Below are 15767 nucleotides of genomic sequence, written 5' to 3' on the forward strand. Positions count from 1 at the left end.
TGACCTTGTTACTGATGCCCCACTGTAGAAGAAGGTCTTTTTTCACAGCAGCCAAATTCAATGCAGTGTGTGATGCCGGGAAGTGTGTAACACCCAGCACTACAGAATTCAAGTTGGTGTTTTCATCAACAAAATGGGCAGTGACGGCGAGGAATGCTTAAGTATTTATGGAGGTCCACATGTCAGATGTTAAGCTTACAGCAGATGATGCACTCACAGTGGGTTTTGCCTTCTCCTTGTTTTCATTATATTTCTTATCCACCATAGCTTTCAGGGCCTAAAAAATGAAGAAAATGAGAGCAATAAGTACAATTAACAAGCAATAGAACAACTACTTGTAATTGATTTAAATTCACACCTGGTGTGTAGGGAGAACATAAGATGATTTAACAAATTTTTGGAACCCACTCCCCTCTACAATGGAGAATGGGAGAGTCTTCCACAACCATAGAAATAAATTAATGCTTTGGTGATATCAGCCTTCTCTCCTGAAAAAGACTAAATAATTACTTGAAGATTACAGCTTAACTACAAACAGTTCAAATTACTTTGTTATCTCATATGTGAAGTACAAAGCTATATATTGACATATTGAGATATTTTTATATATACAAATTGCTTAATTTTCTCTGACAGTGACACAGTATAATGTGTATTGTGTATTTCGCTCAAAATAGCTTACCAGAGCTTGAACCACCTACCATGCTGTCCTGATGTAGGGCTCTAATGTGCCTCAGATTTGTCTGTTATTAATGTTTGTTGATTTGTCTGTTATTAAAGTTCATGTATTGATTTTCCGTTTATGCTCCCCCTTACCTTATCATGATGGGGGGAGTTGGTGTACCAAAATGATCCTAGGAGCTAAATTGCCCGGGGCATTATGTCCCTGGTAGGGTCTCCCATGGCAAACAGGTCCTAGGTGACAGATCAGACAGCAGATCACGACACTCATATGAATAGTCATACAACACGGACAATGACATCGCCCAGTATGGCGCAGCTTGGGCCCCACCCTGGAGCCGGGCCTGGAAAGATGTGGGTCCTCCCTCCTGTGGGTTTCATAGGGGTCGGGTGCACAGAGGACTGGGCAGCAGTTGAGGACGGGTGGTTCAACGATCCAGTCCACAGACACAGCAACTGGCTGTGGTGACGTGGAACGTCACCTCGCTGGGAGGAGCCTGAGCTCATGCAGAAGGTTGAGAGATACTGCTAGATATAGTTGGGCTCACCTCCACACACAGCCTGGGCTCTGGTAACCAACTCCTTGAGAGGGGTTGGACACTCCACTTTTCTGGTATGGTGCAATGACAGTGACACCTGGAGAGGAGAGATCAGGAAGAATGGCCTCCATGGTCTGAATCCGCTTGGTGTTTTGTTATTGAACTTCTGTGCTAGCCACAGTTTGTCCATAACAAACACCATGTTTGCGCACTAGGTTGGCCATCAGTCCAGGTGGCACGAGGAGACCCAAGGTCGAAGGTCGATGATCTTGGATACTTGGGTGAAGAGAGGAGCAGAGCTGTCAACCGATCACCACCTGGTGCTGAGTTGGATCTGTTAGCGGAGGAGGAAGCCGGACAATCATTCCCAACAGACCCTTACAGTATGCTTGGGTCTGTTGGGAACGTTTGGTGGAGCCCTTTGTCAGCAGGGTGTTCAACTTACGCCTCCGGGAGAGCTTTTTCCAGATCCCCGGGGGAGGCTGGGGACATGGATTCCGAGTGGGCTATGTTCCCAGCCTCTATTGTCAATGCGGCTCCTCGTAGCTGTGGTCACAAGGTCTCTGGTGCCTGTCGCAGCGGCAATCCCTGAACCCAATGGTGGACGCCGGAGGTAAGGGATGCCGTCAGGTGCCTCAGGAGTCCTATCAGGACTGTTGGCTCTGTGGGACTCCTGAGGCATCTGAGGAGTACCGGCTGGACAAGCATTGGTTGGGCTCAGAGAAATTCTGGCAAACCGTCCGATACCTCAGGAGGGGGAAGCAGTGTTTCACCAATACTGTTTACAGCTTGGGCGGAGAGCAGCAGATCTCGATTAGAGACGTTGTTGGACAGTGGAAAGAATATTTTGAGGATCTCTTCAGGCCTACCATCCCATCTTCTGAGGAGGAAGCAGAGACTGGGCACCCGGGGGCGGACACACCCATCACCATGGCTGAAGTCACTGTGGTGGTTGGCAAGCTCCTCGGTGGCAAGGCTCCAGGGGTGGACGAGATCTGCCATGCAGAGGCACTGTCTCGATCACATCCTGGTGATTCTTGTGCTTTGTCATGGTAAAATGGAAGGTTATCAAGGCACGTTGTTTACAGTTTATCTGCTGAAGAGGAGGAGGAATGACTGAAGGAAGGTGGTGATATGAGGAGAGATAAAGAGAACAGGAGTCTTGAGTTAATGGGAAGATGCTGGTCATTTCTTCGTCATTTTTGTGAGCAAGGTGAATTCTTGCAATATTTGTACAGTGAGGAGGAGCTGCTCAGCGCTGAGAGAAGATTAAGAGACAGAGGCAGAGAGAAGGAGGAGGAGACAAAGGCCTTTGTCTCATGGGGGCAGCACCATTCTAACTCAAACACAAATAACATCAGTTTAAATAGAGTCTGAGGAGCCCCGAAGATGGCTCGTGTTTTTGAGTTATACATTTGGATGATCTGAATATTTAGTTTGTGAAAAACATTCAAAGGGTTAGCTGTGCCTTGTGTTTTTCTTGTTATCTGCAGGATGGCTGTGTAATGAGAAATCTAACAGATGTTTTGTTGTTTTTGTCTTTAGGATGGCTTGTTGGGTTCACTGCAGACCCTGGCGCATTCTGTTTGTGTTGTTTTTTTTGTCTATGATGACTCTAGTCTAACCTATTCTCTTGTTTGTCTTGTAGAGTTGTTCAGAATAGCTCTATAATGCTGTGTTATTTTGTCTTTAGGATGGCTCGTTGGGCTCGCTGCAGAGCCTTGCGCAGCAGTATTCGCAGTACTACGGGACGTGTATGAGCGACGTGAGTGAGAGGATGGAGGAGCTGCGCAGACGACTCCAGGACACAGAGACGGTGAGGACGATGCAGACACAGCTCCAGAGCTCAGGGCCTGGGCAGGACTTGGACGGGAGGTCGCTGAGTTAGTTGTCCTTGTGTTCTTAGACAAGACACACATCGGGTAGTATGTGGTGTGTGAATGTATGTGAATGTATGTGACTGTTGGGGGAGCCGTTGGCACAGATTGACTTATGGTTCATTACATGACAGATGGAGCGATAAGTGTATGGGTCAGTATTTATCATGTTGCTTTTTCCTTGCTCTACTGGGACATTTTGTTTATTTTTTTGTCTATTTGATCAGATTTAAGCTGTAAACGTTTGAATAAATAAGTTGTCGATATCATTACAGACTCAAACTAATGACTAAAGTGTCTCATTCTGCTGTTTATTTCTTGCAGCTCATGATTTTTAACAATAGTTTTTTTTTTTTTTTTTTTTTATATGCTCGTTTTTGTGTCAGTGGCGTAAATGAGTTTCAGTATTATTGATTATCATCTATATTTAAGCGATTTATCATACCTCTTAATCTGATTTCATGACAGGCCTAATGGCAGCCTCGTGTCCATCAGAGTGAACAAAGCACCAAAATTGGGACTTTGAGCACATGGGAATTATTATTATTATTATTATTATTATTATTATTGTTGTTGTTGTTGTTGTTGTTGTTGTTGTTGTTGTTGTTGTTGTTATTATTATTCTCTAATTAATGCCGCATAACCTGCATTAGCATCCTTATTGGTCAGCTCGCTCGCCACTCAGGCTCATCTTAAAGTGTGGAGACAGGAGACACACACCCAGACACACATATAGACAGACACAAAGAAACAGACACACACACAGACAGGAGGCACACACAGAGACACACAGAAACACATAGAGATACAGAGAGACACACACTCAGAAACGCACACACAGACACACACAAAGACATTGGCGTCCTCATTGGTCAGCTCGGTCATCACTCAGGCTCATCTTAAAGTGTGGAGACAGGAGACATGCAGAGACACACACAGCGACTCACACACAGTGACTCACACACAGCGACTAACACACAGTGACACACAGACACAGAGACATAAGCGTCCTTACTGATCAGCCAGCTCATCACTTAGGCTTAACATGTGGAGACAGGAGACAGTTCCAGACAATAGAGCATATTTGTGAAGCAGAGAAAAGCTGTGGAGTCTTGACTGGTCTGAATTACACAGAACCATATATTTTAACAGAGACAATTCTAAAGATAAAAAAACATGTAACTATAATAATAAAACATATAACTGATAATAAAAGGTATAACTCTAATAATGAAACATACAACTGTAATAATAAAACATAACTGTAATAATAAAACATGTATCTGTTATAATAAAGCATATAACTAATAATAAAACATATAACTGTCCGTAATCAAGCCACACCTGGGGAAGATACAGGGACCGAGGACCTGACACTCAGCGCCAGATCATCCGCATATCCTCAGTGGTATAGCTCAGCTTGGCTTCATCTTTACACTTATGATTTTTGTAGTTGGATATCTTTTGTTCTTCGCCAGATCCCGCTCCCTGAACCTGCACAGTGCCTCCACCTCCAACTCAGGTCTCCATGACCAGTACGACTATCTCATTCCCCAACCATCTCATCCTCCGACTCTCTCACCTCGACCCGGCTCCACTCGATGACAACTGCATACATCCCCGCTTTCAATTGTCTGCTCAGTTTACATTCATTCATATTACTCTGACTCTAAATAAACTCTGTTCAAATGTTCCACCCGAGTCTGAATCTTTGGTCCTCCTGTTGTTACGGCAGAACGATCTGGCCAACATGGACCAATCAGATTTGGGTCCGGACCCCACACTACACTGGGTGTTTTCACATCACGAAATCATTATCGGACAACATGAACAGACTATCCGGGCCCTGATTGAATGCAATCTTTCCCTGACCCAGCAAGTCACCTAGCTCTCCAACCAGGTTTTCACTCTGCTCACACTCCCGCCTTCAGCTCCCGCAGCCACTGCCGTCATCTCTGGGACAACCGTGGTGCCGTGCACTCCTGAATTGAGAGGCACCAATCCAGACCCATATTCAGGTCAGCCCAGCCTCTGCCATGGCTTTCGGTTTCAGTGCTCCTCTGTGTTTCAACAATGTCCAGCCTGTTTTACATCAGATGCTGCGAAGTTACTGTACATATATAGATGTGGGGGAGAGCACTCCAGTGGGCTAAGGCTAAATTTTCTAACACCACGTTGGACCGCATGACTTGATAGGTTTGAGGAAGAGTTTAAACTCGTCTTTGATCACCCACACTATCAAACTGACGCCTCCTCCGATTATTATTAAGTCTTGTTCAAGGGCCCAGGTCCATGGCTGATTACACCATCAAGTTTTGGACACTGGCAGCGGAGGTGGATTGGACTGACAGTGCTTTAAAGGCTTTTTGTGAAGGGACTAAGTGACAAATTAAAGGATGAACTGGTTTCTTGAGACGATCCACATGACCTTAAATCTTTGATTTCCCTAGCGAACCATATCGACTATCATCTGCAGTGTCATCAAAAGGAGAGATGCCATTGACCAACCCTAGCCATGAGCCGTCCTGCCCTTCTGCTGCAAATTACCCGGCCATCGGCATCACCCCACCAGGGGATCCAATGCAGCTGGGTCAAGCACACCTGACACCTTGACTCTGGAGCGGAGGAAAACTTCCTAGGCTAGCAGGTGGCCGAACAGTCTGGGGTAGGGTCGGAGCCACCCTAGCAACCAGCCACAACCCAAGCTCTTAATGAGAGGCTACTGGTCAGAGTAACACATATTACCAATCTGTTACCTTAGTCTTGCCCAGTAATCACTATGAAACCAGGTGGTTCTATGTAATTTTCGCTCCCACTACACTGCTCATTCTGGGTCACCCCTGGCTGGTAACTCACAACCCTATAATTGACTGGGCTAGGTGTCTGAGTGGAGTCCCTTTTGCCATGTGAACTGTCTACAGTCTGCTCTGTCTCCAGCAAGGGGTGAAAACTTGCACTCCAGTCGTGCTCTGGACAAGTTGGATATGATCTTTTTAGTAAAAGTCAGGAACTGCCTCTTCCTCCCCACAGACCATATGACTGCCCTATCTACCTCCTGGCATATCCATTGTCGCTCATTGACTCTGCTTTCACACCACTCCACGGGGCCACCATACTAAACTCGACCTTAGAAATGCTTATCACCTGGTGCACTTGAGGAAACGGGATGAATGGAAGACTGCATTCAAAACTCATCTGGGACACTTCGTGTACTTAGTAATGCCTTTTGGATTAACCAATGCTCCAGACATCTTCCAAGCTCTTATCAATGACGTGGGATTATGGGATATGGGATTTTCTTAAAGATTTCGTGTTTGCGTATCTGCACGATATTCAGATTTTTTTCTAAATCCCCACAGAAAAAACAACACCATGTGTGCCAGGTCCTCCAGAGACTACTAGAGAACAAACTCTACGTGACGGTGGAGAAATGTGAGTGAAAAGGTGACAGGTGAAAGGTGATCCAGAGAAAATTTAGGTGGTAGCTGAGTGGCCTACACCCAACAACAGAAAACAGTTACAAAGATTTATTAGGTTTGCTAACTTACCAACGCTTTATGAGAGACTTTAGCTGTGTCTCACTAAACTCATCTCTCCCTTCAAACAGTTCTGCTGGAAGCTGAAGACTCTTTTCACCTCTGCCCCGGTCCCTCTAACCAGTTGTAGAGGTGGATGCCTCAGACATGGGCGTCGGAGTCGTTCTTTCTCAGAGGTTTGATCCAGATCCAGTTTGTTCCAAAGTACCTGAGTGGGTTCATTGCTCACGATTCGCCTGCCAATCAATTGAACACTTTCCCTGTTAAAATGAAATCTTGTGGCCCACAATTGACAGGGATGGTGTATGTATTGGTGTGCCAGGTGTGTGCCAGGGGCAAAACTTCCCACTTGATGCCTTCCGGTCTGCTCCATCCGCTGCCTGTTCCAACATGTCCTTGTCCCGTCGGAGGAGGACGTGGCGGTGCCCTCCATCCAACACCACCTCCAACAATACCGCAGGTTCTGGAGAAAAACCAGAGTAGCCCTTCTCCAATCTGTTCCAGGATGATGGCAGCTGCGGACAGACACCGCACTCCCCAATATCAGCCAGGTCAGTCAGTTTGGCTTTCATCAAAAATATCCTGCTCAAAACAGACTCCCAGAAACTTTCTCCTTGCTTCTTGGGCCCCTTCAAAATCACCAAAATCATCAATGCATCCGCAGTACGCCTTCAACCACCTCCTTCCTTCAGCATCCACCCTACGTTCTTTCCAGAACGTAGGGTGGATGCGGAAACTCATTCTTTCCAGTGATCATCTTCGTTACTGTTACACTAACCACGTGACTGACTGTAACGAAGCGACTGTACTGCTATTCAGCCTGTTGTTCTCTATTTTATTGTTATTATTATAACTTTAAAGATAAAATGTCTGTTCTTGGTCTCAGATTTTGTAAAATAAATTTCCCCAAAAATGCGACTTATAGTTCAGTGTGACTTGTGTGACATGCTTTTTTCTTAATTATTATGCATTTTTTTGCTGGTGCAACTTATACTCCGAAGCAACTTATAGTTCGGAAAATACGGTAACTAATAATAAAACACATAACTGTAATAATAAAACATAACTCTGGTGACAAAAGTGAGTCAGTTTAAAGCTCTGTTATATTTCTACTCCCTGAAATTAATTTATTTTGGGAGCTTTGCATCTGCATCAGAACTTGTGTCCGGACTTGTTTACAGACTCGTGTTGAGACTGGTGCCGAGACTTGTGCATGGACCCGTGTCTGGACCGTGTTGGGACCCGTATCTGGACCCGTATCTGGACCCATCTCAGGACTTGTGTCGGGACTCGTACATGGACTCGTACCGGGACTCGCATCTGAACTCACGTCAGGACGTGTACACGGACTCGCGTCTGGACTTGCGTTGGGACTCCTGTCCCTGAAACACAAATGAAAACTGTAGATTTCTCAAAATATTTCAGGCTCCGTGTTTTATCTACAGACGGTGACCCTCTTCAAGCCGATTCTTCCGTCTTACTTCACCAATGCAAAACACAGTTTATAATGACATAATGGCTCTTTGAGGCCAAGTGTAAAGCCACAGTATGTAACATTTTACCCAAAATAAATGTCTTTTGTTCATTGTGGTTGTGTTTATGGCAGTGAAAAATATATAAAAACATATGTTCTTACGGTGAGTGGGCTCACGTCTCCGCAAACCTGGCTCTTAAGGGGCCTGAAGGAGATCCTCTTCCTGCTTGTTTCCATCGAAATGTTCCGTTGGCTGTAACATTCCTCATAATGTTGCAATGTATGGTTTTAACTTTGTGTTTCTATGGAATGTACTGGTGCCACCTTGAGAAAGTTACCTACTGTAGCTTTAAACAGAGATCATGGTGAAATGGAAAAATCAAGGACCACAAATTTACTGTTTCTAACCTGAAAATAATTCAAAACCCTGAGCCGTGTTTAAATAGTGTCAGGGCTTTGCAGAATGTGACGAGTCTGAAAATTCCAATTTGAGTTCAAATATTTTTGATCAATTAAAATTAACTCTGCAGAGTTTGCAGATTTTTATTGCTGTGCTGAGTCATATTCATGCGTTTTCTTAAACTAAAAGTCTCTTTGGTTTCAGACTATGACATAATGCTCCTCCTCCGCCTCAAACTGTCATGATTCATGCATTATCTGCCTCCTGTGTTGTCTCCCTGTGTGCTCTCCCCCTCCCTCACCTGTCTGAGCCTGGAGCTGGACGGAGTTCCTGACTCCTCCCGTGCGTACCTGGAGCACATCAGCATAATCACCTCCACCTGCTGCGAAGCATAAGATGGACGAGCTTCAGACACTCAGGGCCAGATCGTCCGCGTGTCCACGTGAATGCTCCAGCTCTGTTTTTGCAACTCTGGTTCTCTATTTTTGATGCTTACTGGATTTTTGCTGCTCCCCAGATTCCTGCTCTCTCGCTCGTCCCTGCTCCTGGTCTCTGGTCCTGCTCCTGACTCTGCGCTCCAGCTCCGGTACAGTCAACCCCTTGTCTTCACCTCCTCGTCTCATCTTTGGCTCCGGCTTGCTCCTCGTCTCCTGCTACTTGGACTACCCCTGCTCGGCTGTCTGTGGCTCCGTTCCCATCCTTGCCCTGGTCCTGGCCACTCTCTGTTCCTGTTCCTGCTCACCCAGGCTCGCACCCCGCTCCCCGCTCCCTGTTGGTTTAATGAACTCTTGTCTTATTGCACAAACTGTAAATAAACACTATAAATCTGCCCCGAGTTCTGCACTCTTTGGTCTGCCTTACACCAGCCATTACGACAGAACGATCTGGCCACAATGGACCAAGCGGACTTGGGACCGGACCAGTTGCTGCGCCAGGTGTTCTCCCACCACGGTGTGATTATTGGGCAGCATGACCAATCCATTAGGACCTTGCTGGATTACAATCAAATGTATATTCGTATTCCAGCAGTGCCCCACCCGTTTTAGTTCTGAGGCCGCAAAGATACGTGACATCTGTGGATTACTCTGGGGAAGGGCTCTCCAGTGGGTGGAGGCACGACTCTCGAACACACCTGTGGACAATTTGAACTTTAACAACTTTGTTTCCGCTTTTAAATTAGTGTTTGATCACCCACACTACCAGGCCAGTGCCACCTCTGCCGAAACCATCATTCCTCCCTCCTGTGTGGTGGCCGCGGTCCATTGGGAGATAGAGGACACTGTCTGGGCGGCCCAGAACAACGAACCTGACCTAGGTAACGGCCCGCCAGGCAAACTCTTTGTACCTAACTCTGTCCTTTCTGAGTGGGTCCACGGCTCCAAGTTCGCCTGCCATCCCGGTGTCAGTCGCTCCCTCTCCTTGTTCAAGCAACACTTCTGGTGGCCCACTATGGACAAGGACACTCGGGCCTACGTGTCGGCCTGCCAGGTATGTGCCCGGGCTAAGGCCTCCCACTCACCACCCTCCGGTCTCCTACATCTCCTCACAGTTCCAAGGCGGCCTTGGTCCCATGTGGCGGTGGATTTCGTCGCTGGCCTTCCTCCCTCCCAGGGGAATACGATTATCCTGACCATGGTGGATCGCTTCTCCAAGGCCGCCCACTTCATTGCTCTGCCCAAGCTCCCGTCTGCCAAAGAAACCGCCGATCAACTCACCAACCATGTCTTCTGGCTCCATGGCATCCCAGCGGACATCGTGTCAGACCGGGGCACCCAGTTCATGTCCCAGGTGTGGCGCGCCTTCTGCGAGGATCTGGGTGCTACGGTCAGCCTTACGTCTGGTTTCCACCCGCAGTCAAATGGTCAGACCGAGCGGGCCAACCAGGACCTGGAGTCAGCCCTGCGGTGTGTAGTCTCTGCGAACCCCGCAGCCTGGAGCTCCTACATGCTCTGGATCGAATACGCCCATAACGCCCTAGTAAGCTCGGCTACAGGCATGTCTCCCTTCCAGGCGTCCCTCGGGTATCAGCCCCTGCTCTTTCCTACAGAAGAGAGGGACCTGGTGGTTCCCTCCATCACCTCCATGGCTGTCGCATGGTCTGGAGGAAAACCAGGACCGCACTCCTCCGAGCGGGAGCACGCACCAAGGCGGCCGATCGTCACCGTGTCCCGGCTCCTGAGTACCGGCCCGGCCAGATGGTGTGGCTGTCGTCCAAACCATCCCCTTGAAGACCGATTCCCACAAGCTGCCCCTCCGTTTTCTTGGTCCATTCAAAATTACCAAGATCATTAATCCGTCCGCCATCCAGTTATCCCTGCCCCCGTCTCTCCGTATCCACCCGACCTTTCACGTCTCTCAGGTCAAGCCCGTCCACACCAGCGACCTGGAGCGCATCAGCGCAATCACCTCCACCTGCTGCGGAGCATAAGATGGACGAGCTTCAGACACTCTGGGCCAGATCATCCTCGTGTCCACGTGAATGCTCCAGCTTTGTTTTTGCAATTCTGGTTCCCTATTTTTGATGCTTACTGGATTTTTGCTGCTCCCCAGATTCCTGCTCTCTCGCTCGTCCCTGTTCTGGGTCTCTGGTCCTGCTCCTGACTCTGCGCTCCAGCTCCGGTACAGTCAACCCCTTGTCTTCACCTCCTCGTCTCATCTTTGGCTCCGGCTTGCTCCTCGTCTCCCGCTCCTTGGACTACCCCTGCTCGGCTCTCTGTGGCTCCGTTCCCGTCCTCGCCCTGGTCCTGGCCGCTCTCTGTTCCTGTTCCGGCTCACCGCGACACATTCCCGGACCCAGGCTCGCACCCCGCTCCCCGCTCCCTGTTGGTTTAATGAACTCTTGTCTTATTGCACAAACTGTAAATAAACGCTGTAAATCTGCCCCGAGTTCTGCACACTTTGGTCCACCTTACACCAGCCATTATGACACAAACTTAAATATGGCTTCTATTCTCAGAGTAAAGCACTTGAGTTTCTGAGGTCTTTCAGGGCAGATACTTTAAAACACACAAAGTAATAGTTTCTTTAGTGTTATTGAGTTCTGGCACAGATAAAGTCTTTATGTGATATTCTGTAGTACTTTGATACCTGTTCTAATGAGGATCTAGTTTCACTTTGGATGTAAGTGGTCATATTTGTCATTTGTTTCAGGGCAAAGTGGAGTCTCTGTCCATGTCTCTACAGCTGCGCTCCCAGATCCAGGTAATGCTCAACTACCAAGTCACCAAGGCTTTGAGTGGATTTTTCAAATGCGGTCAAACATTTAAATGATTGTAAATCAGAACAATCACCCCTCCCTGAACCACCAACTTAACGTGGTAGAGGGTTTGAGACCTGAATGATCCTGGGAGCTTAATACCCCTGGTATGGTGACCCATTGCGAACAGGTCTAGGGGGACGGGTCAGACAAGAGCAGTTCAGAAGCCTTCCATGATGAGTACACAATCAAGGCCAGGCGTTACCGGGACCCCACCCTGGAACCAGGCCTCGGGTGGGTGCTCACCAATGATGGTTGGTGGCTGGGCCTTTCCCCATGGGGTCGGCTGGGCTCAGCCCAAAGGAGCGACGTGGGGCTGTCCTTACGTCTGCCCAGCACCTGTGGGAGGAGCCATGGAAGGCTGGTGTGAGGAGATCTGGGCAGCAGTCAAAGGCGGGGGGCCTCGGTGACTGGATCGCCAGACATGGAGACTGGCTCTGGGGACATGGCCTATTGCCTTGATGGGGGGGAAAGAGTCTGAGCTTGTGTGGGAGGTTAAGCGTTACTGGTTAGATATAGTCGGCCTCACCTCCATGCACAGCTTGGGCTCTGGAACCCAACTCCTCGCGAGGGGCTGGACTCTCCATTTCTCTGGCATTGCCCACAAGGAGAACCGGTGAGCTGGTGTGGGCTTGCTCATTGCCCCACAGCTCAGGCACCTTGTATTGGAGTTCACCCCGGTGAACAAGAGGGTCGCGTCCCTGCACCTTTGGGCCGGGGACAGCAATGCAGAGTACCTGGCCTTCTTGGAGTGCCAGGGAGGGGTGCTACACAGTACACCGACCAAGGACTCCATTGTTCTCCTCGGGGACTTCAATGCCCATGTGGGTAATGACAGTGACACTTGGAGAGGAGTGATCGGGAAGAACGGCCTCACTGATCTGAACCCGAGTGGTGTTCTGTTATTGGTCTTCTGTGCTAGCCACAGTTTGTCCATAATGAACACCATGTTTGAGCCCAAGGGTGTCCATCAGTGCACGTGGCACCAGGACACCCTAGGTCAGAGGTCGATGATCGACTTTGTTGTCGTGTCATCTGACCTCCGGCCACCTGTCTTGGACACTCAGGTGAAGAGAGGCACAGATCTGTCAACCGATCACCTGGTGATGAGTTGTATCCGCTGGTGAAGGAGGAAGCCGGACAGCCCTGGCAGGCCCAAGCATATCATGAGGGTCTGCTGGGAATGTCTGGGACTCCTGAGGCAGCTGACGAGTACCGTCGGTCCAAACGTGTCGCGGCTCGTGCTGTCGTGGTGGCAAAAACTCGGGGTTGGGAGGAGTTCGGAGAGGCCATGGAGGAGGATTATCGGCCTCAAAGAAATTCTGACAAACTGTCCGACGCCTCCGTAGGGGGAAGCGGTGCTTCTACAAAACTGTTTACAGTGCGGGTGAAGGGCTGCTGACCTTGATTGGGGATGTTGTCCCTGCTTAGACTGTGACCCTCACAACCTGGATGGTGGAAGGAATACTTTGAGGATCTCTTCAATCCCACCATCATGTCTTCCGAGGGGGAAGCAGAGACTGGGGACGTCATCCATCACCCTGGTTGAAGTCAACGAGGTGGTTGGCAAGATCCTCGGTGGAAAGGCCCCAGGGTTGGATGAGATCCATCCCGAGTACCTTAACTCTCAGGATTTTGTGGGGCTGTCTTGGCTGACACTCTGCAACATCGCGTGGTGGTCGGGAGGGTAGTCCCTCTGTATAAGAATGGGAACCGGAGAGTGTGTTCCAATTACAGTCAATCCTCAGCCTTCCTGGCTGAGGATTGATTCCAGGGTACTGGAGAGGAAAATCTGTCTGAAAGTCAAACCATGGATTCAGGAGGAGGAGCTCTATACTCTCCATCAGGTGCTAGAGGGCTCATGGGAGTTTGCCCAACCAGTCCACATGTACTTTGTGGATCTGGAGAAGGCATTCGAGCATGTCCCCGATGGGGTCCTTTGGGGGGTGCTCGGAGAGTATGGGGTCCGGGGCTCTTTGATAAGGGCTGTCCAGTCCTTTTATTATTGCAGAAGCTGTGTTTGCATTGCCGGCAGTAAGTCAGAGCTGTTACCGGTGCATGTTGGGCTCCGCAGGGCTGCCCATTGTCACCGGTTCTGTTCATTGTTTTTATGGACAAAATTTCTATGTCAGGGGCCAGAGGGGGTCTGATTTGGGAACCACAGAATCTCATCAATGTTTCTCATCAGTGATGCGGTCACTGTATCAGACTGTTGTGGTAAAGAAGGAGTTGAGTCAAAAGGTGAAGCTCTCGATTTACCGGTCAATCTACGTTCCTACCCTCAGCTATGGTCATGAGCTTTGTGTAATGATCAAAAGAACAAGATCACGGTTAAAAGCGGCTGAAATGAGCTTTCTCTGCAGGGTGGCTGGGCACTCCCTTAGAGGTAGGGTGAGGAGCTCAGCCACAGAGGAGGAGCTTGGAGTAGAGCTGCTGCTCCTACATGTCGAGAGGAGCCAGCTGAGATGGCTCGGGCATCTGCTCAGGATGCCTCCTGGACCTCTCCATAGAGAGGGCATGTCCCACTGGGCATGTCCCATCGGGAGGAAGCCCCGGGGATGTTCCAGGACATGCTGGAGGGACTATGTCTCTCAGCTGGCCTGGAAACGCCTTGGAGTCCCACCGGAGGAGCTGAAGGACGTGTCTGGGGTGAGAGACGTCTGGGAGTTCCTGCTTAGACTGCTGCCCCCTGTTTCCGGATAAGCGTAAGAAAATGGATGGATGGATGGAACAATCATTTTTATTCCAAACATTTGGAAATCTGTCTCCAAGACAGAATAAAATATTTGCTTAAAGCTGCACTTAGAAACTTTCTGGTTGAAGGTCCACTATGGCTTCATCAAGCCAGGACCTGCAGCAGGCTGGGATGAGAATCAGCTCCTTCAAATCCAAAGCTATGGTTCTCGACCAGAAAAAAGCTTGCTTGGTGGTGGAGAGTCCTGGCCTTAAGTGGAGGAGTTCAAGTATTTTGGGTTCTTCTTCACTAGTGAGGGAAGGACGGAGCGTGAGATTGACAGGTGGATTGGTGCAGCATCTGCAGTGATGAGGTCGCAGCATTGGTCCGTTGTGGTAAAGACAGTGGCTCAGTGGTTAGAGTGTTGGTCCCCCAACCCGAAGGTCGGAGGATCGAGTCCCGCTCGATCTGTCGTTGTGTCCTTAGGCAAGACACTTCACCCAAATTGCCTAGTATGAAAGTGGTGTGTGCGTGAATGATAGGTGTTGGTCGGAGGGGCCGATGGCGCAGATTGGCAGCCTCGCTTCCGTCAGTCTCCCCAGGGCAGCTGTGGCTGCAATAGTAGCTTACCATCACCAAGTGTGGAAATGAATGAATAATGACTATAGTGTAGCGCTTTGAGAGGCTTTGACAAGCCTGTAAAGTGCATTACAAGTGTAAGGCATTACATTATTATTATTATTATTAAAGAAGGAGCTGAGCGGAAGGGCAAAGATCTCGATTTACCGAACAATCTACATTCCTACCCTCACCTATGGCCATGAGCTTTGGGTAATGACTGAAACGACAAGATCACAGATACAAGGGGCCAAAATCGTTTTCCTCCGCAGGGTGGCTAGGCACACCCTTAGAGATAGGGTGAGGAGCTCAGTCACACCGGAAGAGCTTGGAGTAGAGTCTCTGCTCTTCCACGTCTTGAGGAGCCAGTTGAGGTGGCTCAGGCATCTTTCCTGGATGCCTGGACGCCTCCCTTCGTAGGTGTTCTGGGCATGTTGCACTGGGTGGAGGCTCCGGGGAAGATCCAGGACATGCTGGAGGGACTTTGTCTCTAGGCTGGCCTGAAAATACCTTGGAGTCCCACCGGAAGAGCTGGAGGACGTGTCTGGGGTAAGGGAAGTCTGGGAGTCCCTGCTTAGACTGCTACCCTCACAACCTGGTCGCGGATAAGAGGAAGAAAATGGATCGATGGCTTGATGGTCTGCTAGCTGCTTGTCTTTGTGAAGATGTTATAGATAAGCCTGCAATGCTCCACTGTATGGCATTAGAACAA

General features: G+C 48.9%; 1 protein-coding gene across 1 annotated transcript in view; it reads left to right on the plus strand.

The window, feature by feature from the left end:
• The window catches only part of LOC117390830 (SAM and SH3 domain-containing protein 1-like), a 160535-nt gene that overhangs the window by 112026 nt on the left and 32742 nt on the right, over positions 1-15767 (plus strand). Inside the window, exons 2-3 of the mRNA XM_055231221.1 lie at positions 2914-3036; positions 11658-11708. Of these exons, the coding sequence (XP_055087196.1) occupies positions 2914-3036; positions 11658-11708 (174 nt within the window). The remainder of the gene's footprint in view (positions 1-2913; positions 3037-11657; positions 11709-15767) is intronic.

Source organism: Periophthalmus magnuspinnatus, chromosome 22 (assembly GCF_009829125.3).
Source record: "Periophthalmus magnuspinnatus isolate fPerMag1 chromosome 22, fPerMag1.2.pri, whole genome shotgun sequence".
NCBI lineage: Eukaryota > Metazoa > Chordata > Actinopteri > Gobiiformes > Gobiidae > Periophthalmus > Periophthalmus magnuspinnatus.